General features: G+C 39.7%; 2 protein-coding genes across 9 annotated transcripts in view; one reads left to right on the forward strand and one right to left on the reverse strand.

The window, feature by feature from the left end:
• Positions 1-14,064, forward strand: part of HEXB (hexosaminidase subunit beta) — a 34,058-nt gene extending 19,994 nt beyond the window's left edge. The window contains exons 6-14 of the mRNA XM_036845565.1: positions 5,457-5,558; positions 7,568-7,697; positions 9,088-9,268; positions 9,835-9,921; positions 11,191-11,263; positions 12,076-12,250; positions 13,138-13,228; positions 13,381-13,485; positions 13,863-14,064. Of these exons, the coding sequence (XP_036701460.1) occupies positions 5,457-5,558; positions 7,568-7,697; positions 9,088-9,268; positions 9,835-9,921; positions 11,191-11,263; positions 12,076-12,250; positions 13,138-13,228; positions 13,381-13,485; positions 13,863-13,923 (1,005 nt within the window). The 3' untranslated portion in view covers positions 13,924-14,064. The remainder of the gene's footprint in view (positions 1-5,456; positions 5,559-7,567; positions 7,698-9,087; positions 9,269-9,834; positions 9,922-11,190; positions 11,264-12,075; positions 12,251-13,137; positions 13,229-13,380; positions 13,486-13,862) is intronic.
• Positions 14,022-20,632, reverse strand: part of GFM2 (GTP dependent ribosome recycling factor mitochondrial 2) — a 47,350-nt gene continuing 40,739 nt past the window's right edge. For 7 of the 8 annotated variants that reach the window (XM_036845557.1, XM_036845560.1, XM_036845562.1 and 4 more), the window contains 3 exons: positions 19,290-19,405; positions 14,955-15,137; positions 14,022-14,503 (listed from right to left, as the gene is read on the reverse strand). In XM_036845557.1, the coding sequence (XP_036701452.1) occupies positions 14,375-14,503; positions 14,955-15,137; positions 19,290-19,405 (428 nt within the window). In that variant the 3' untranslated portion in view covers positions 14,022-14,374. The remainder of the gene's footprint in view (positions 14,504-14,954; positions 15,138-19,289; positions 19,406-20,632) is intronic. The other variant, XM_036845558.1, reaches the window with a different exon arrangement.

Consider the following 20,632-nt stretch of genomic DNA (forward strand, 5'->3'; position numbering starts at 1 on the left):
TTGATAGAATTCACATGTGAATCCATCTGGTCCTGGACTTTGTTGGAAGATTTTTAATTACACTTTCAATTTCATTACTTGTGATAGGTCTGTTTATATTTTCTAATTCTTCCTGGTTTAGTCTTGGAAAATTGTACCTTTCCAAGAATTTGTCCATTTCTTTGTGGTTGTCCATTTTATTAGCATATAGTTGTTTGTAGTAATCTCTTATAATCCTTTGTATTTCTGCTGTGTCAGTTGTGATTTCTCCTTTTTCATTTCTAGTTTTATTGATTTGCGTCCTCTCCTTTTTTTTCTTGATGAGTCTGGCTAAAGGTTTATCAATTTTGTTTTTCTTCTCAAAGAACCAACTTTTAGTTTCATTTTTCTGTGCTATTGTTTTCTTTGTTTCTATTTCATTTATTTCTGCTCTGATCTTTATGATTTCTTTCCTTCTACTGACTTTGGGTTTTCTTTGTTCTTTCTCTAGTTACTTTAGGTGTAAAGTTAGATTGTTTATTTGGGATTTTTCTTGTTTCTTGAGGTGAGATTGAATTGCTATAAACTTCCCTCTTAAAACTGCTTTTACTGTGTCCCATAGGTTTTGGGTCGTCGTGTTTTCATTGTCATTTGTTTCTATGTATTTTTTAATTTCTCCTTTGATTTCTTCAGTGATCTCATGGTTATTTAGTAGTGCACTGTTTAGCCTCCATGTGTTTGTGTTTTTTACAGTTTTTTTCCTGTAATTGATTCCAATCTCATAGCATTGTGGTCAGAAAAGATGCTTGATACGATTTCAATTTTCTTAAATTTCCTGAGGCTTGATTTGTGACCCAAGATGCGATCTATCCTGGGGAATGTTCCCTGTGCACTTGAGAAGAAAGTGTATTCTGCCACTTTCAGGTGGAATGTCCTATAAATATCAATTAAATCTGTCTGGTCTATTGTGTCATTTAAAGCTTGTGCTTCCTTATATATTTTGTTTGGACAATCTGTCCATTGGTGTAAGTGGGGTGTTAAAGTTCCCTACTATTACTGTGTTACTGTCTATTTCCCCTTTTATGCTTGTTAGCATTTGCCTTATGTATTGAGGTGTTCCTATGTTGGGTGCATAAATATTTATAATTGTTATATCTTCTTCTTGGATTGATCCCTTGATCATTATGTAGTATCCTTCCTTATCTCTTGTAACAGTCTTTATTTTAAAGTCTGTTTTATCTGATAAGATTATTACTACTCCAGCTTTCTTTTGATTTCCATTTGCATGGAATATCTTTTTCCATCCCTTCAGTTTCAGTCTGTATGTGTCCCTAGGTCTGAAGTGGGTCTCTTGTAGACAGCATATATATGGGTCTTGTTTTTGTATCCATTCAGCCAGTCTGTGTCTTTTGGTTGGAGCATTTAATCCATTTATATTCAAGGTTACTATCGATATGTATGTTCCTATTACCATTTTCTTAATTGTTTTGGGTTTGTTTCCTGGATCTTTTTCTTCTCTTGTGTTTCCTGACTAGAGAAGTTCCTTTAGCATTTGTTGTAAAGCTGGTTTGATGGTGCTGAATTCTCTTAGTTTTTGCTTTTGTCTGTAAAGTTTTGTCTGTAAAGCTTTTGATTTCTCCGTCAAATTTGAATGAGATCCTTGCTGGGTAATCTTGGCTGTAGGTTTTTGTCTTTCATCACTTTAAGTATATCCTGCCACTCCCTTCTGGCCTGCAGAGTTTCTCCTGAAAAATCAGCTGATAACTTTATGGAGATTCCTTTGTACGTTATTTTTTGCTTTTCCCTTGCTGCTTTTGATATTTCTTCTTTGAATTTAATTTTTGTTTGTTTGATTACGTGTGTCTTGGTGTGTTTTTCCTAGGGTTTATCCTGTATGGGACTCTCTGCTTCCTGGACTTGGGTGATTATTTCCTTTCCCATGTTAGGAAAGTTTTCCACTATAATCTCTTCGAATATTTTCCCAGACCCTTTCTTTTTCTCTTCTTTTTCTGGGACCCCTATAATTCAAATGTTGGTGTGTTTAGTGTTGTCCCAGAGGTCTCTGAGATTGTCTTCAATTCTTTTCATTCTTTTTTCTTTATTCTGCTCCTTGGCAGTTATTTCCACCATTCTGTCTTCCAGTTCACTTATTCGTTCTTTTGCCTCAGTTATTTTGTTATTGATGCCTTCTAGTATATTTTTCATTTCAGTTATTGTGTTGTTCATCTCTGTTTATTTGTTCTTTAGTTCTTCTAGATTTTTGTTAAACATTTCTTGTATTTTCTCGATCCATGCCTCCATTCTGTTTCTGAGATTCTGGATCATCTTTACTATCATTACTCTGAATTCTTTTTCAGGTAGGTTGCCTATTTCCTCATTTATTTGGTCTTGTAGGTTTTTTACCTTGCTCCTTCATCTGTGACATATTTTTTTGTCATCTCATTTTTTTTTTTTCTGGGGTGGGATTGTGTTCCTGTGTTACTGGTTGTTCAGCCTGAGGCTTCCAGCACTGGAGTTTGTAGGCTGTTGGGTAGAGCTGAATCCTGGTGCCAAGATGAGGACCTCTGAGAGACCTCACTCCAGTGAGTTATTCCCTGGGGTCTGAGGTCCTCTGTTAGTCCAGTGGTTCAGACTTGGAGCTCCCACCACAGGAGCTCAGGCATGACCCCCAGCTTGTGAACCAAGATCCTGCAAGCCATGCAGGGCAGCAAAAAAAAAAAAAAAAAAAAAAGGAGCTGAAGAATAACAGAGTAAAAAAGAAAATAAGATTAGAAAACTAACAGATATGTTAGAAAAAATAAAAATATAGATGAAACAGCAACTGGAAGGTAAAAAAGCCAAAAAAGAGGAGGGAAAAAAAAGCTGGAGAAGCCCTTAGCTCTGGGAGGCGGGGTTTAGGTGGTGGGCGGGGCCTATGCTTAGGACCCACGGAGCTGAAAAGGCCCTTCGGGTGTGGGTCTTAGGTTCAGTGTAGCAGGAGGGGCCCAGGAGTGCCTCTGGCCTTGAGGGCGGAGGACCAGGTCTGGGACTCCAGCAGGCTCCCTGGGCCTGAGTGGGCAGGGGAAATGCTAGACGCATTCCCCCCGATCCGCCGATCCTGGAGGGTCCCTCCCCGTTGGCCTCTCTTCTTCTCCCCACCCCCCTCCTATGCCCCTAGGCCCCATGGCCAGAGGGGGCCCTGGAAAGCAAGAGACCAGACCTGGAAGCCCAACAGGCTTCCCAGGGCCAAGTGGGCAGGGGAAATGCCCGCCAGGCCTCCCCTGATCCTCCGGTCCTGGGGGTTCCCCCGCCACCATCTGCCTCCTCTTTCCCACTCCTCCCTCCCTCCCACACCCCTAGGACCCGCGAGGCCCGAGGGGGCCCTGGAGAACAGAGGACCAGGCCCAGGAGCCCAGCAGGCTTCCCGGGGCCTGAGTGGGTGGGGGAAACGCCTTCCGCATCTCCCCTGATCCTCCAATCCCAGAGGGCCCCTCCCCATCCACCTCTCCTCTTCTTCCCGCCTCTGTCCTACACCCCTAGGAACCACGTGGCCTGGAGGGGGCCTCAGAGAGTGGAGGCCCTGGCCCCGGAGCCCAGCAGGCTTCCCCGGGTCTGATTGGGCAGGGAAACACTAGGCGTGCTCCCCACTGATCCTCCCAGCCCCTGAGGGTCCCTCCAGGTGTGGGAACCCCTCCCCTCTCCCACCCACCCCTCAGGGGTGCCTGTCCTGTCCGGCCTCCACTTCTCCTCCCCCCTCACTCCCCAGCATGTCCTACCCGGTTGCTCGGGGGTTCCTCCCATCTCCTGGGGCATCGAGGTCCCCCACCAACATCTGCCAGGTGCCCTAGTTGTGGGGAGATGCGAACTCCTCATCCTCCCACACTGGAGGAGGAATCTACATATGCTTTTTAAGAGCACAATCTGTTTCCTACAGCCTGCCAGCTCATCCATATGCAAGCCCTGCTGGCCTTCAAAGCCAGATGTTTTGGGGGGCTCGTTTTCCCGGTGTTGGACCCCAGGCTGCAGAGCCTGATGTGGGCTCGGATTCCTCACCCCTTGGGGAGAACCTCTGCAACTGTGATATCCTCCCATTTGTGGGTCACGTAGTCTGGGGGGTGGGTCTTGACCCACCTGCCTGTCTCCTTGTGGTTTCTTCTTTATACTGTTAGTTGTGGAAAAATCTTTTCTGCTAGTTTTCAGGTCATTCTCATCAATAATTGCTCTGTTAATAGTTGTAATTTTGGTGTGTCTGTGGCAGGAGGTGAGCAGGAGGGTTTTCCTGCTCTGCCATTTTGGCCACATCATAAGGAGAAGGGAGGCTATAAGTTTTGATTCTCTGATAGGGCAAATCTCTCCCCTTATCATTTTTCATCTTCTTCATATAGTCTTTTTATATTTTATATACATATTGTTTATTCCTCCAGAGTGTACATAAAATCAATGTCAATTTCCCCCCAAGTTTGAGAATTTTAATTAGAATTGTACTGTGTTTGTACTGAATTTCTTTCATCTGTAAGGAAAGGTTGGCACTCAAATCTCAGAATTGTGGGAATTGTAAGTCCCATTTTTCCTCTGCTGCATTCCCAAACACAGTAGTAGTGGTAGCCAAGAACTATTTTCCCTTCTTGGCTAACCCCTAAATACTTACTGGAAATTTATAAGCTTGCTCCCTTCCCATAGGGCAAAGTTATAGCTTACTGTTTATAATAAATAAGAATTCTGTATAGGCTTTTTGAAAAGCAACATGCCATGTAAAGAATATAAGATAAGGAATTTATACTTCTTCACATCCTTCCCTTGTTGAAAAAGTAAATTTTAAAAGGAAACAGACACATTGGAAACAATCCTGGATGCAGATAAGTAAATTGGATTGTATAATATATCTGTGGTATGTAATTTTTTTTTCCTTCTCTCTCCCCACTGCGTTTGTTCTCTTTATCTGTGAATCTGCTTCCTTTTTTGTTATATTCACTAGTTGTATTTTTTAGATTCCACTTATAAGTGATATCATACATATCTTTCTGTCTGACTTACTTTACTTAGCATATGCCCTCCAAGTCCATCCATCTTGTTGCAGACAGCAAAATTTCTTTTTTTATTGCTGAGTAGTATTCCATTGTATATATATACACCACATCTTTATCCATTCATCTGTTGATGGATACGTAGCTTGCTTCCATATCTTGGCAATTGTAAATAATGCTGCTACGAACATTGGCGTGCATGTATCTTTTCAAATTAGCGTTTTTGTTTTTTTCAGGTATGTATACCCAGGAGTGAGTGGGGATTGCTGGGTCATGTGGTAGCTTTATTTTTAGTTTTTTGAGAAACCTCCAAACTGTTTTCCACAGTGGCTGCACCAATTTATACTCCCACTAACAGTGTACAAGGGTTCCCTTTTCTCCACACCCTTGCCGACATTTGTTGTGTTCTTTTTGATGATAGCCATTCTGACAGTGTGAGCTGATAATCTCATTGTGGTTTTAAGGTATATAAATTTTTAACATGTTTGCTTGCAGGATGCCATGGCTTTTAATAAGTTTAATGTTCTGCACTGGCACATAGTAGATGACCAGTCTTTCCCTTATCAGAGCGTCACTTTTCCTGGATTAAGCAAAAAAGTGAGTAATTCATGTTATTGTTGGTATACAAAAAAAAAATTTTGGTATAGTTTCATTAGAAGTTTGCAGCTTAAATGTTTCTTCTTATGGATAGAATTGAAGTGTAAAAGTTAGATGTTTGGGGGACCTCCCTGGCGGTCCAGTGGTTAAGACTCCATGCTTCCACTGCAGGGGGAGTGGGTTAGATCCCTGGTCAGTGCGGCCAAAAAAAAAAAGAAGAAGAAGATACTTGTGGTTTTAAATGTTTTTAATAGGCTGCGGCTGAGCATTTTAGATCCACAAAACTGTTGTGGTTTTGTAATTGTTATGTTATCGTAAGTGTAAACAATCTCTAGGGGCTATACAAATAAAAATTTTAAAATTTAATGAATGTAGGAGACCTGAAGCATTCGTGATTAACATAAGGTTAAGTAATTATATTTACCAAGTAGTCCAACTGTATATTTGTTTTAAACAGAATTGTTTTGAATTCTATAAATGACAACTTCTTTTCTCTCTGAAAAGCTATATGAAGCAGGGAATCTTACAGATAATGGCTCCTTCTTGGAAAATAATGGTGGTCTTAGGAGTGTTCAGATTCACTGTATTACAGACCAGTGAAGCTGGGAGTGAGCCTCGATACCATCTAGTTGAATCACCCTCTAGTACAAGGCCAGTCACTGACAGCCAAGAGAAGCTGTATGTCTCATCCGAAGTTGTAGTTAGGAAGAGGCAGAGCCAAGACCCTAAATTTTGTCCTCTGGCCACAATTCCAAAGCTTTCTCCAAGGTTTTGATGTAGTTTGGGTTGAAATCCTAGCAGCAATCCTGTTGTTGTTTGCTTTTAATAAATGGAAAACTTCAAACATATACAGAAGTAGAATTTAATAAATTCCCATTTCCTTATCAGTCAGCCTCAGTAATCAGGTAATGGCCAGTCTTGTATCACCTATACCCCCTCCATTATTTTGAAGGTAATCCCAGACATCATATCTTATTGGTAAAAAGGCCTGTTTAAAAAGTTATAGTTTGATATCACAGCTAAAAAAATAGCAATAATCCAGATAGCCAGTCATTATTCATGTTTCCCCAAGTGCCTTTTTCTTAAAAAAAATTTGCATTCGGATGCAAATAAGGTCCATACATTGTGGTCAGTTAATACGTCTGTTCTCTTTTATATATAGCTGCCCATCCCTGCCCATCTCTTTTTTTTTTTCTTGTAATTTATTATTTTCATTGAGGAAACTAAGCTCAGTTTGTCCTATAGTTTCCCACAGTCTGGGTTTTGCTGGTTGCATTCCCAGTGTCAATATGTTCTTCTGTCTCCTCTATTTACTGTAAACTGGTGGTTAGATCTAGTCTTGATTCAATACAAATTTGATGTTGAAGATGGGGGTAGGGCAAGACTACTTTTTAGAAGTTGAGCATTTATTTATATTTATATATTTATACCTTGAGAAATGTGCCATGGTAACACCTTTAATGGACCTTTATCTTTAGCTACCACCAATATTGAGTTCTAATTTTTCAAGGACCTATAGTAGGACCAAGGGTAATCTTAAAAAAAACAAACAAAAAAAACACAGGTCACTTATCAGAGCATCTCGGGGAATTTTTAAAGCTGACAGTAATTAAAGTGACTTTGAAAGACAACAGCTATGCTTTGTAATAATGTGTGAATTTTGATTCTAAAACTGACAAGGGCAGTGTATTCAGAATTTTCACTTCGGAGTCAAACATTTCTGTTTTGTCATACAGTTACATGAGGTTGAAACAGCCTGACGGTAGACAGACGTTGCTGAAACGAGGTGCTGGTAGAGATAGACAGTCCTATCAGTAAATCTGGAATTAACCTAAAGTGTGCTGAGAGCTTATTGATAAGATACAGTAAACAAATAATTTAAATGAGTCATCCAGCATCACATAAGACTATTTTATACTTTGTAGTACTTGAAAAATCTGCCAGCAGATACTGAAGTACAAACAGAACTGTAAACAGTTCATACATTTTAAGAAATATGGCTTTTACAGGGAAGCTATTCTTCGTCTCATGTTTATACTCCAAACGATGTCCGTATGGTGATTGAATATGCCCGATTACGAGGGATTCGGGTCGTGCCAGAATTTGATAGCCCTGGACATACGCAGTCTTGGGGAGAAGGTAAGGAGCGTGTTTTATGAGTTGCAGAAAATGAACATTTGAGGTCTTACATCTCATGACTTCGTGTTTGCTCATTTTGTTCTTACTTGTGATTTGCACAAAGGTTGTGCAAACTATTGATAGTTGTAATTCAGTATCTATTATGTGTCTATTGTGAGCAAGTCACTATCTAGGCATTGCCTAAAGTATAAACACAAGGGATAAAGGAAAACAAGAAATGATTACAACAAGTAGAATGCATAAGTGAATTAAACATTACATGAATGAAGTAACACTTAAAATGCTTTTGAGAGATCAAAGAATATATTCGTGTTTCTGGTAGAGGGAATAACAGGAAAGGCAATTTAGCTGGAGTACAGTGCAGCAGAGAGTAGTTGTACTGTCGGGTGCTTAAGAACTGGCTCTGGAGCTAGATTGCCTGGATTTGAATCCTGCTTCTGGCGTTTATAAACTGAGTGACCTTGGGCCAGTCAGAACATCTCATCCTCAGTTTTCCCATCTCTAAAATGGGAGTATTAGCAGTAGCTATCATGTAAATTTTTTTTTGAAGATTAAAGAATGAATGTAAAGCACATAGCACCACACCTAGCATTTATAATTGTGCAATAAGTATTATTAGAATAGACATGGAGTACAGTGGGAAATGAGTCTGAAAAAGTAGTGTAGAGGGCCTTGGGTGAGGAATGTGGGATTCATCAGGACACATGGAAGCCAGTGAAAGTTACAGAGTAGAAGAGTGACATGATGGGAGCCACACTTCAGGGAATCCTATGTGAAAGTGACAGATTGGAAGGGGGAGGAGATTGAAGGTCCTAGACCAGAATGGTGATAGCAGGGATGGAAAATAATATACAGAACTGAGAGACATTCTGGAAATACAACCCATAGAACTTGGCAACTGACTGACTCCAGGAGGAGAGGGACAAGAGACTTAGGAGGATGGTGTCTCGCTTACCAGAATGTGAAAATCAGGAGAAGCTACAGAAGGAGTTTGGGGAAGACAATTTGGTTTTTGTTAGATTATATTTGAAGTGAAGTTAGGATATCTAATTGTGTTCAGCAGGGACTTTGAAATATGGTTTGAAGCTCGAGACAAAAGGATTGGGGCAAAGTTTAGATTTGGGAGTCATTAATATTTGAAGTAATATTTGAAATGGGTAAAATCTCAGAGGCTGATGGAAAGGGAAACAAAAGAGGTACAGGGATAGTATTCAGGAAACAATTCTTATTTGGAAGAAATTATCATAGTAACTCTTAGTAAACACATTTATCTTTTTCTGTATAAAATCTCTTTTGGCTTCAACAAAATAAAGTAATATAATCATGTGCAAAGCCGTGTCTTTGTGACTGAAATACTTCTTTAGAAAAGATTCTCCATGTTTCCTTCCAGGCCAGAAAGACCTCCTGACTCCATGTTATAATGGAAAAGAGCCATCTGGGGCTTTTGGACCTATAAACCCTATTTGGAATACAACTTACAGCTTCCTGTCTAAATTGTTCAAAGAAATTAGTACCGTGTTTCCAGATGAATTCATTCATTTGGGAGGAGATGAAGTAGATTTTAATTGTTGGTATGAAAATATGTTAAATCCCCCCTATTTCTAAAAACTGTTGCATTTGAAGTAGGTGTAGAGGTCTCCACATGAAAAGGGAAGATTTGGGGTAACATCTCTGTACGGTTTTAACTTGGCAACCCAACTCGTGAGATGGTGGATTTCTGTAGAATGTACATATGGGTGGTATGACAAAGTAAAAGCTTTTAGGAAGGAGAATTAAGATGCAGAAGGAAATGGGAATTAAAAAAAAAAGACTAAAGAGTGAACAAGAATAGCTTTAGTGAAAGAGGGTAATGATTAAGTGGGAGAGATTTTTCAAGTAAAAGTCCTCTTTGCAAACAGCCTCAGACGGAGGAGAGAGGTGGGAGGTTAGGGAAAACCATTTTTATAGGAAATCAGCTTCTAGAAAAAAATTATTTGCAGTGGAAAGCTAAGATAACTCATAATTAAGTTTTTAGGTTTATTTTACTCTACAAAATTTAATAGTTTTACATGTGTATAAGATGTTAGGGATATATGCTGCTTTAAAAAGATGGGGCATATTGAACTTTTAATGAAATTTTGATCACTTTTTATTTAAGGGCATCCAATCCAGAAATCCAGGATTTCATGAGGGACAAAGGCTTTGGCAGAAATTTTAAGAAACTAGAATCCTTCTATATGCAAGCGTAAGTTACTTTAAAGCCTACTTCTGTTTTTATTTCATCAATGCCTTTTGTAAAAGCTTAAGCTGTTATTTAGTACTATATTTTTCATTTTCTCTCCACTCCTTGCCAAAGTGTAGATGTTATATTCTTTGTTACACAAAGTATAGATGAAAAATCATAAAGGAGGGAGCAATAGCCACTATTTTCTTTAAATCAATAACATGGTGACTCTGATCCTTTTGTAGTAACTGTTGAAACACAGGATAACAGTCATCTGTTCTAAGAACTCAGCTCAGAGCCCTGGCTGCCCTGCGAAGTCTTCGTCACCATCCATCCTCTGGAATTCAGTCCCTTTTGTCAACGCTGGAGCATTTCTTTTACTTTATACCTGTGCTGTCTCGTATGGTAGCCACAGCCACATGTGGCTGTTTGTATTTAAATTAGAATTGAAGAAAACTAAAAATTCAGTTCCTCAGTCACATTAGCCACACTTCAGGTGTTGAACAGCTAGATGAGGCTAGTGGCTACCATACTGGAAAGTGCATATATAGAACATTTCCATCACTGCATAAAGTTCTAGTAGACAGTGCTGCTCTATGCTAGGGAGCAGTGAACTTGTTCTCTGAAGGGCCAGACAGTAAATATGGGAGACTTCGTGGGGCACATATGGTTGCATACTTTTTTTTTGCATACTCTTATTTTTTAAACAATGCTTTACAAATGTAAAAACCATTCTCAGCTCAAGAGCCATACAAAAACAGGCTGCAGGCTATAGCTTGCCAACTCCTGCATTGAGCAAGCCCAGATTCCAGCCTTTTCCTGTTCAGCTTTTTGTGTGATACAGTCTAATTTTTTTAGCCTGCAGAGCACCTGCCATTGTCTGAACATCAGGAAATATTTGTGAATTGATTGTCAACACTGTTGGAAGTTATTTAGGTGATGTCACAGGCTAGTTTCTAGTTTCCTTTATTCTAAGATACCCATGAAATTACAAAGATTGCTGTTTATACACTTCCCTTTGAGTTGCCCCATCTTCCTATCTTTGGGGTATGCTTAGCTCGTTCATTCTGCAATTGACTTGAACCCCTCTGCTGTGTCAGGTTCTGAGCCACGTGCTAGAAAGAAGGAACCACATGGGTCGCCACCCAGCTTTAGCTAGTTCTGCTGTAAAGCTGTGCTATACTGAGAGGCACCTCTCAGTGCTGGAGTTCTTGGGATAAAAATGTGCATTCTTTACACATATTGGTCAGCTTGTGATCTGAAATAACTTTGTAATTTTTTCAATGGTAGGGTTTTGGATATGATTTCAGCCATAAACAAGAACTCCATAGTCTGGCAAGAAGTTTTTGATGATGCAAGCAAGGTGAGAAGTATTAAGACTGCATTTGGTTTTGATAATATGAGAGACTTAATACTTTAATACTTCCTTGGATGGAAGGAACCCTAATGAAGCTTCCCTGTAATGCTGGGGAAATGAGCTTACCTTTCCATTTGAGCTGTAACACTGAGACCAGTGATAATGGTATTGATCTGATTTCTTCCATTTACTTCATTCTTCAGCGCCACCTCCTCCTCATCTCTCCCATCTCCCCTCCTCCCCCATCTCCCCTCCCCCGCCATCTCATTTTTAATCACAAATTGAAGTACTTTGAAGACCGTTCCTTTTTCCAGAAGGGCAGAACAAACATAAATAAGTCTTTACTGCTGTTAAGATAGTTTTGTTTTAAGTAAAATTGTCAATGTACACTTTTTATTTTAAATGGCATTTCTCTCTGACATACTCAGAATTCTTTATTTTCCTTTGGGGGCAACTGAGAATTTGCAAGTCCAGCTACTAGTATTATCTTTCCAGAAGGGTTGGTGGCATCCTCAGAGTTCCAAAGTAAGTACAATAGTGTGGTAGAAATGGGATGAGAACCTTTAAATTAATTACACCTATATGGTATCATATGTAGACAAAGGTTAAATATCCAACCTTAAGGTTGATGAAACTTCTAAGTCCCTACAACAAATAGCATTTGATATTAATTCTAAAGAGAAAGGGAAAAAAGGAAATGCTGCTTTTTTCAAGGATCTTAAAAGTTATTTTCTTAGCTACAATGCCTCGGACTTGTAATTTCATCTACTGTAGTTGCGAGACCTAATAATATATATTGTGATTTGTGACTTTAATAGCTCATGCCAGGCACAGTAATTCAAGTGTGGAAAGTGGAGGACTATACTCAGGAACAAAGTAAAGTTACAGAAGCTGGCTTCCCTGTGATCCTTTCTGCTCCTTGGTACTTAGACTGGATCAGTTATGGACAAGACTGGAAACGATACTATGCCGTGGACCCTCTTAGTTTTGAGGGTAAGTGAAGCAACCATCATTACTTGATTTGTTAGGTTTTTTTCCCTACCCTCCCTCCAGGGAATCCTTACCTAGGTAGCATCTACCAACTATCCTCCCTTTTATATTTGACCCTTGATTTTGTTTGTGTGTACTTAAACAGACCAACTACAATATCATTTTAAACTCTGTGAAAGAAACCACATTCTTCCCTAAATGAAAGAACTTCAAAAGTAGATTCCCTTAGATTTTTCTCTCCATTTTCACTGATAAGACTTGTTATCACTATGCATTTAAAGATGCCTGACTGCATTAACCTTGTATCTCCTACTCTGAGCTGCCTCTCCAATGCAAGACACCTAAGCAGGGATCCCGTCCTGTTCAGTGGCTTCCGGGTTCTGAGGAGGAGGCATCCTTGGGGGGGTGGTCATGTCTGAGTGGTGGGGCTCCAGACTCTCAAACCCCCTTCATTAAGAACAGTTCTCCCTTGTCCATTTTTGTACACCAGACTTTAATATAAAATTTCCTTTGAGGAAAAGTATTTTGCTGTTTAAAAGAGTTTCAAAACTGTAGGTCTATTAGGAATTGACATAACTGTTTCTCTAAAAAGCATTTTCTGAGAATCAAAAAGTCGTAATTACTATAGATAGTCTCTTTAATAAAATGGTATCTTTACTACCAGACTGCCACATTAGTTAACATATGCTAACAAGTACTATGTGAACCATGGGGTCAGCCGTGGCAGTAAAGTTGGCCACCTTTTTTTGTGCCACAGCCATGAACATCTCCCAACGTCCTGCTTAACAGGAGAGAAATGTTGCCCTAAGATAACAATAGAAATTAGCATTGCCTCTGTATATAGGCCTCAAGTTGCAACTACCTAACTTACATCAATGATTTTAATCTAGGTTCTCAGGAACAGAAAAAACTTGTCATTGGTGGAGAAGCTTGTCTATGGGGAGAGTATGTGGATGCAACTAACCTTACTCCAAGATTATGGTATGGAATTTAAGTGATAACATTTGAATTAAGGTGCCTGAGTTTTCCTTCTGCACCCAAGTAGGAAACCACTAGGAAGTTCCCCAAGCATGTGGTTTGCTTATTTAAGAAAACAGAAAACTACATTGGGGCACATGTGGTTTAAATTTTAGGCCTCGGGCAAGTGCTGTTGGTGAGAGACTCTGGAGTCACAAAGACGTCAGAAGCCTAGAGGATGCCTACAGGAGACTAACAATTCACCGCTGCAGAATGCTCAGGTAAGACAGACTTATTTTTCAAGCTAGGATACTATTAAGTACACGGTGAGTTTTAACCTTATTTAGTGTTAGATGGCTTATTGGGTTTTTTTTTCTCTATAAATAGAAATGTATGTCACCTAAGAGGCTGTGATTTAATTAGGAGAAATTGGGAACTGTTTCCAGTACCTATAAGGAGAAGATATGCTTGGACTTTAAACTGTTTTATAGATATATTAAATTTTGCTGTAACTTAGAACTCCATTATGAATCTCTTTTTTCAATAATTAGTGGTATGGTTTAGTGATTCTGATTTGAGCTATTAAGTTCCTTAAGATGGAGATGAGTTATATCATCAATCTAAAACATCTTTTGTTTGTACTTTACCTGTCCTACAGACGAGGAATAGCTGCAGAACCTGTCTTTACTGGATATTGTGACCACGAGGACAGAATGTAAAAATGAGCTGAAACAAAAGAAAAATAGGGGAAAATGCCCACAATCATCTGTACCACGATCAGCTTGATTTTAAAAATCATGTTTTTGAATAAAAATCATGTTTTTGAATAAAATCTCTTTATTGATTGAACCTCCATCTTATTATACATTATACATAGAAGACTGACATCTTTCCTGTGAGAGAAGCTTAAAATCAGCCAACCAAAAACCTCGTGATATCTATCAATCACTCAGTATATTCCAAAAGACTGAATCTTGACTACCGGCAGTAATAACTTCCTAGATACACAATACAGTTCAGGTACATTAACCTTCAACATCAAAGCACGTTTCTCATTCTATAAAATAGAATGGGCAGCACCAGTGCCACTGTCTGTTTCAAGTTCTACCTTTTCAGTTGTTCTTACTGAAAATGAAGTAGGTAGGTACTCCTGAGTTTCTCTCCGAGGACTTAGGACAAGCCACTTCTCTGGCTGAGCAGTGTACTTTGGTCTTGAGGATTCATGGCTTGATAATTAGACAGCTCTAAGGCAAAGGTAGCTGAGCCTGATGTTAACGTTCGAAGCACAGTTGAATAACCCTAATTAAAATAATTTTAAGTCAGTTATCTCTGCAAAGTTAAGCCTCAAGTCTCTTCCTGCAGAACCTTTGACCATTATCAGGAAAAATTTTGGTAAGTACTGTGGATGACAGAAAACCAGTAGTGTGGGTATGCTTCAGAAGTATTCCTTGGTCCCAACATTTGGTAAAAAGACTCTGCTGGCACTCAGGTGCCTGTCCTAACAGGAGAGGCTGGTGGGGAGGAGAATGAAACTTGCCTGAAAGCCGGCAACAGAAGAAGTAAGATAAGTGCTTGGGATGGAAAAATGGTCATTTAGGCTGGTGACACATTTTGGTACAGCACACCTCAACCTCTGTGGAGGAATGGAAAGGGACACCCCGACACCCCCCCCCCTCCCCATGCTGCCATAATCCCCTAGATTTCTCCAGCAATTTACGTAAAAAAGTACATTTAGTCACAAAGTACCTACCATAATTTCTGCTAAGGGAACAAATGCAATAATAACTTTGTTGTCCTGACGAGTCTGGATTTCCTGAATGTTCCCTCTTCTTTGTGCCAGATCTGCTAGGACAGGACTGAGGTAATCTCTAGTCACTGTAACCTCAAGATTCATCAGGGGCTCCAAAATTTGCTTATCAGCCTTCTTCAGAGCCTAAAGAAATTAAAGAATATTAACTCTTCTTCCTTAAACTGCAGATCAAATTTCTGTTATGAAGGGAAGATTCATAAAAACTTAAATACTGTCCATACTCTTAGCCTAGAGCCTCTAGCAAAAAGACATAAGCCTGCTTTAACACTCTTTATAAGAAGTCCAAAACTTCAATATTTGCTTGTACATGCATGACAGTAGTCTGTCTGAGACCTCTTGTATGGTGTGTTGCAAGGGGATGCTTGGTAAAGTCTCATCATGTAGAGTACCTGTGAACATGTGCCCAGAGACAGAGGGAAAGAAAACGGTTTTCCCCCTTCGAAGACTTATTTCTTCATATTTAAACCTCTTCTCTTGTTTTTGATACCTGTAGTTATAGCCCATGCTACAAGTCAGGGCAATCAAGGAGGGAAACAAAGGAGAGAGCTAAAAACACAGTAAGTTAGTAGAAACACATTCTCTATTTGAAACAGACTGAAATCTAAAATTCTGAACAGATAACAAAGGCCAAGAAGAACAAGCACATGGAAAGGAAAGAGCATGGAAACTATAAAAAGCTAAAACAGCATAGGGCAGATAGGAAGTGGACGAAAACCGGGGAAGTAGCAGAGGCATAAAGACCTGGGGTCCTAGTCAGACGCTGTCTTTAGAGCATCACTCCATCAGGCAAATTGGTAAACGGATTTTGGAGGGCGTTTGCGAGCACCATAACTACTGATGGGTTTGATTTTAAAAGCTAACTTACTTCTCCAGCCTGCCAGAGTTAAAAAATAACAAAACAATTTCCTATAAATTCTAAGCCTCTGTTTGGTTGTCAGGTGGGATGCAATAAACTTAGATTTAGCAGCAGAAACCAGATAAAAGAGCTAGGGCTCTGGAATGTACCCCTCACCTTTATTTGGCTATGGCCGATCATCTCTCTGTGCTCACCTGCCACCACTCACTTAGGACCAGGCGGTATCTTCGCCTACATTGTCCAGTAATGCTCTTCTGTCTCCGATACCTCACCACCTCCTCCCTCCCCCCCACCCCGCCTCCTACCTTCACGATCATGAAAAATGGCCAGCAGTATATTCTCTTTATCACAGAAATTTCAAAAAACATAGCACACATATATAGTAAAAACATAATCTCAGTTTTTCACAGATTAAGCCTTTAAAATCACTATCAACTGAAACAACTCAACTATAGAAAAATAGTCCTTGAATGAAAACATTACTAAAAAATAATGACAGTCATCAGCAAACAACTAAATATATCCTCTGTATTTCTGCAATTCTTACCAAAAGCTTTGTGCCACTTCACGCAATGTCTTTTAGAACAACATAATGGAGTGGGAAAAGGTTAAAAATTAAAGAGAAAAAATGCTACAACTAAGGAAAGGACTGAGTTCTGTGTAACTGAACAGGAAGTACTGTGCTTGTAGGTCTGTCCTTAGTCCTCTTCTTTTCACAGCCTTTTCCTTGGCAACACTGCCTAGTTACAGAGCATCAAGAACAGCTTCTACATAGCTTCCTCAAAAATTCTAAACTTTACCCAAGCCACGGTCTCTGAGTGCTCCAGCCTTGTACTCCACTGGTCTGCTCTGTGATAGTGTCTAAATATCTTATAGCAACCCAATATGCCCCAAACGGAACTCATCATTTTCTTTTCCAAACACTCCTGTCTGCTCTTTCCTCTTTCTGCTGATGGCATCACTGCTCACCTGGTGAACTCTTCAGTTCACCAGGACATGCATCTTTGATTTCCCTTTTTCCACAAGTAAGCTGTAAGATTTCCACTCTTGTTGCTGGTATCCTGGTTCAGACCTAGTCCATGCCCTGTCCTAGACTCTTTTCCCTACTCCAGTCCCTTCTGTATTCTAATGATTACACTGCTCTCTTCAAAAACTTTAAATTATTCACCACTGTTCTCAAAACAAATCTCAAACTTCTAGATGTGGTTTTTAAAGGTTTCTCTGCAGTCTGACTCTATTTTACTTTTCCAACCCTAATTTCACTACTCCCCTGCCTTCTTTAATCTCCCCTTGTCTGGAATGCTGCCCACTGTGCCCAAATCTTCCAAAACATCACAGCTCAACAATTAATGAAACAATGTACAAGTCCCTGTTGTATTTTGAAATAAAATGCTGACTCAATAGTTAATGATTGGGAAATGTGAAGATGCAGAAACAAAGAACAGCTGTTGGGCTAGGGAACTGGTAACAATTTAGACTATAACGCTGCCACATGGCAGAATCACCGAACTCCCAGTTCCCTGAAAGGTATAAAGGCCTGACACACATTCCTAAGTTGTTTGTACAGGAAGCAGACCCCTGCCAGAGGAAAACTGCTGACCACAAGCACACAGACCCTAGACTGGTTGAAACCAGAAGGCTGATTGATGATGCTTGAAACTTCACCTTGATGCCAACCAATCTCAGAACTGTCCACGAGCTGATCACACCCTGCTCCTTGAACACTGTAAAACTCCTCATAACCCCTCCAGGGTGGGTCACACAGTCTTGAGGGCATTAGCCCTCTGTGGCTCCCTTTGCCTGGCAAAGCAATAAAAGCTACTCTTTTCTACTTCACCCAAAACTGTCTCCGCGTTTCTGTTCGGCACCGGTGAAGAGGCCGAGTTTCGGCAACATAAACTTCTTTCCAAGAACCCTGCCCCAATTTCCCACGTCTCAGCTTTTATGGATCTCAGTCCATTCTATCTAATATTCTGGCTATTTGGCTATTTATTTCCCTTCTAAATCATAAGCTCATTTAGGTAAAGAAAAACGTATGCATCCTATTTGTGCCCCTCTCAGTGCCCAGTGCACTATAAGCACACCACCAATGGCTCAATAAACATATGAAGCGGCATTCACTTCTCATAGCAGACAGGAGGAGCGTCCCCACTAGATGAAGTTTAACAAGGGCCAGAGTATTTCCATTAGTAGTATTTAAAGTAATGAATTAAAACAAAAGATTAAGTGTAAGCCCCATAAAGTTAATTCTTCTTCTCTACTATGATCTTAATAAAAAGGCTAACCAAGGCATATTAGATTTTGAAGGACTGGCCCATATACTGGGGCTTGGGGTTAATTTAGAAACATTATATCATCTTTCAGGTTACCATTATTTCAATACTAAAACCAATGTCAGGAGAAACTAAGAATTACTGGAAGGTAAATGTTCTCAACAATTTAATCATGACCACTTTACAGGTAATATTTCTAACATATGCTTAAGCAAACAATATTTAAATAATTTTATTTTTGAAAGTGTAGTGTTTTTTCTTTTTAATCAAAAACTTTTTAAGACGTATGAATTTGAACTTATATGAAAGAGCCATTAAAGTTCAGCCTTCCTAAGTCAGGGGCTTAGGGTATTTAACTTTATAATTATGGATTCAAGTAAGACTATAGAAAATCAGGTCTCAACCACAGTCCAAAACATTAGAAAATGATTATAAAAGCAAGCGTTTTAATGCAAAATCAGTCACCAACAAAACTATAGTATTCCTATACTGAGAAGAATGCATGGAATCAGCATTCGGCACACTAAGGCCCTGGGGGTTAATCCAGCTCTGGTAGATTACTGGGGCAAGACACTCAAGGACATACCCCCGGGTAACCCCAGAAGACCAGACTGCTTTATGCTCTGAGAAGGAAAAATGCTTATTTGATCTGTTATTCAACAGGACTTATCTGATTTCAATGATCCTTGATTAATCTTATTAGAACAAACATGAACTCCAACATTGGAACCAATATTAGACGTTCAATGTCCTATTAGACGTTCAATGTCCTTTAAATTATAATCCATTTTGGGCCAAACTGACCCCAGAGATGTCTTTTACTCAAATCTACCAAGCTTGCCTCTTATGGCTGTGTATCTGGGATGGGGAAAGCAGAGACACCACTTAAAAAAACTTGCCTCTTTGCCAAAATCAGAGGATATTTAATAACTATCTGTGTCAAACAGTAATTTCTTAGATCCTCTTTTGAATAAAACCCTGGTGATTAAGAAATCAAAGGTTCTCCATGATCAAAACTCTTGACTATAAGGCTCAGGATACAAAGACACAAGGTCAGGCACTGCGAACACAGCTGTCTGTGGACTAGTGGTTCACTACTGTCCGGAGAGTCACCTTAAAGCAAAAAGGATTAGGACACTTCTATACCTTTTGTAGGCATCTTGAGACACAGGCAGAAATCATAGTTGTGGAGGTACCGGGATGAATTACCAATGAATGTAAAGTAATTGCTACATCTTGAATTGGGAATCCAAGCAATGGTCCTAGGTAAGGGGGAAAAGATTTTATTAGGACTCAGTATACAGTGAGGGGGTAAATGAAATGTATAAAGAGATAGGCAGAGAACTTCTAGTTTCCAGTTCTGCATGTAAGGAGCTTTGAAGTCATCACTTTGTTGTAAATAATAAGTAAAAAGCAACAATTCTTATTGAATTGGTAAGAGATGGGAGGGCAAAGGGCAAACCACTGTCCCTAAGACTGGAGAGACAGGTGAGTGCAGGCAGTCACACCTGAACTGTAATTGATGAACTGCCTGAGGCTCGGTGTGGCCAAGTCAGAGTTAAAAGCTCCAGGGGGACCCAGTCTTGGGGGTGGAGAGGGGCATAATTTTGTGAGCTCAAGCAGGTTCTCACAGTAAATATCAGAGATTCAGGGGGAGGGGAAAAGAATCCATTCTGAAATACTCCAAGGCACTCTATTCTTAACAAGGCCTGCCTTCAGGGGAAACTAGTTAATTAGAGCAAAACCTGCAGGGATATTATCAGAGACTAACTGACTTGAGGGAAGTACCCAATTCCAGTCTACTCTAGCCATCCTGTCCCACCTAAGGGGGGTGAAAAAAACTGAGAAACACTTGTGCAGCTCAGAATCCAAAGGCACAGGCTGACTAGAAGACTGAGACCTAATCCTGGGATTACAGATGCTTCCCCTCCCCTTTACCTCGCCACCACATTACTAAAGGCTGGTTTATAGCAGTCCCTTACCCAGTACATCACATCTGGCTATCAAGAAAAAATTATGGGATGAATTGGGAGATTGGGATTGACATATATGCACTGATATGTATAAAATAGATAACTAATAAGAACCTGCTATATAAAAATAAATAAATAAAAGGAAAAAAAAGAAAAACTTATAAGGCATATTGAAAGGCAAAAAGCACAATTTGAATTTGAATACAGAGAGCAAGCATCAGAACCAGATGTGGGAGGGACGCTGAATGATCAGACTGAGAATATAAACAACTATGACTAATATGCTAAGGGCTTAATAGGTAAAGTAAAGGGCATGCAAGAACAGATGGGCATGACAGCAGAGAGGCAGAATCCTAAGAAAGAACCAAAAAGAAATGCTTCAGATGAAAAACACTGTAACAGAAAGGAAGAAGCCCACTGATGGTCTTAGATGGGACACAGCTGAGGAAAGAGCCTGAGTTAGAAAATATATCAGTAGAAACCTCCAAAACTGAAAAGCCAAGTGAACAAAAGACT

Source organism: Balaenoptera musculus, chromosome 3 (genome assembly GCF_009873245.2).
Source record: "Balaenoptera musculus isolate JJ_BM4_2016_0621 chromosome 3, mBalMus1.pri.v3, whole genome shotgun sequence".
NCBI lineage: Eukaryota > Metazoa > Chordata > Mammalia > Artiodactyla > Balaenopteridae > Balaenoptera > Balaenoptera musculus.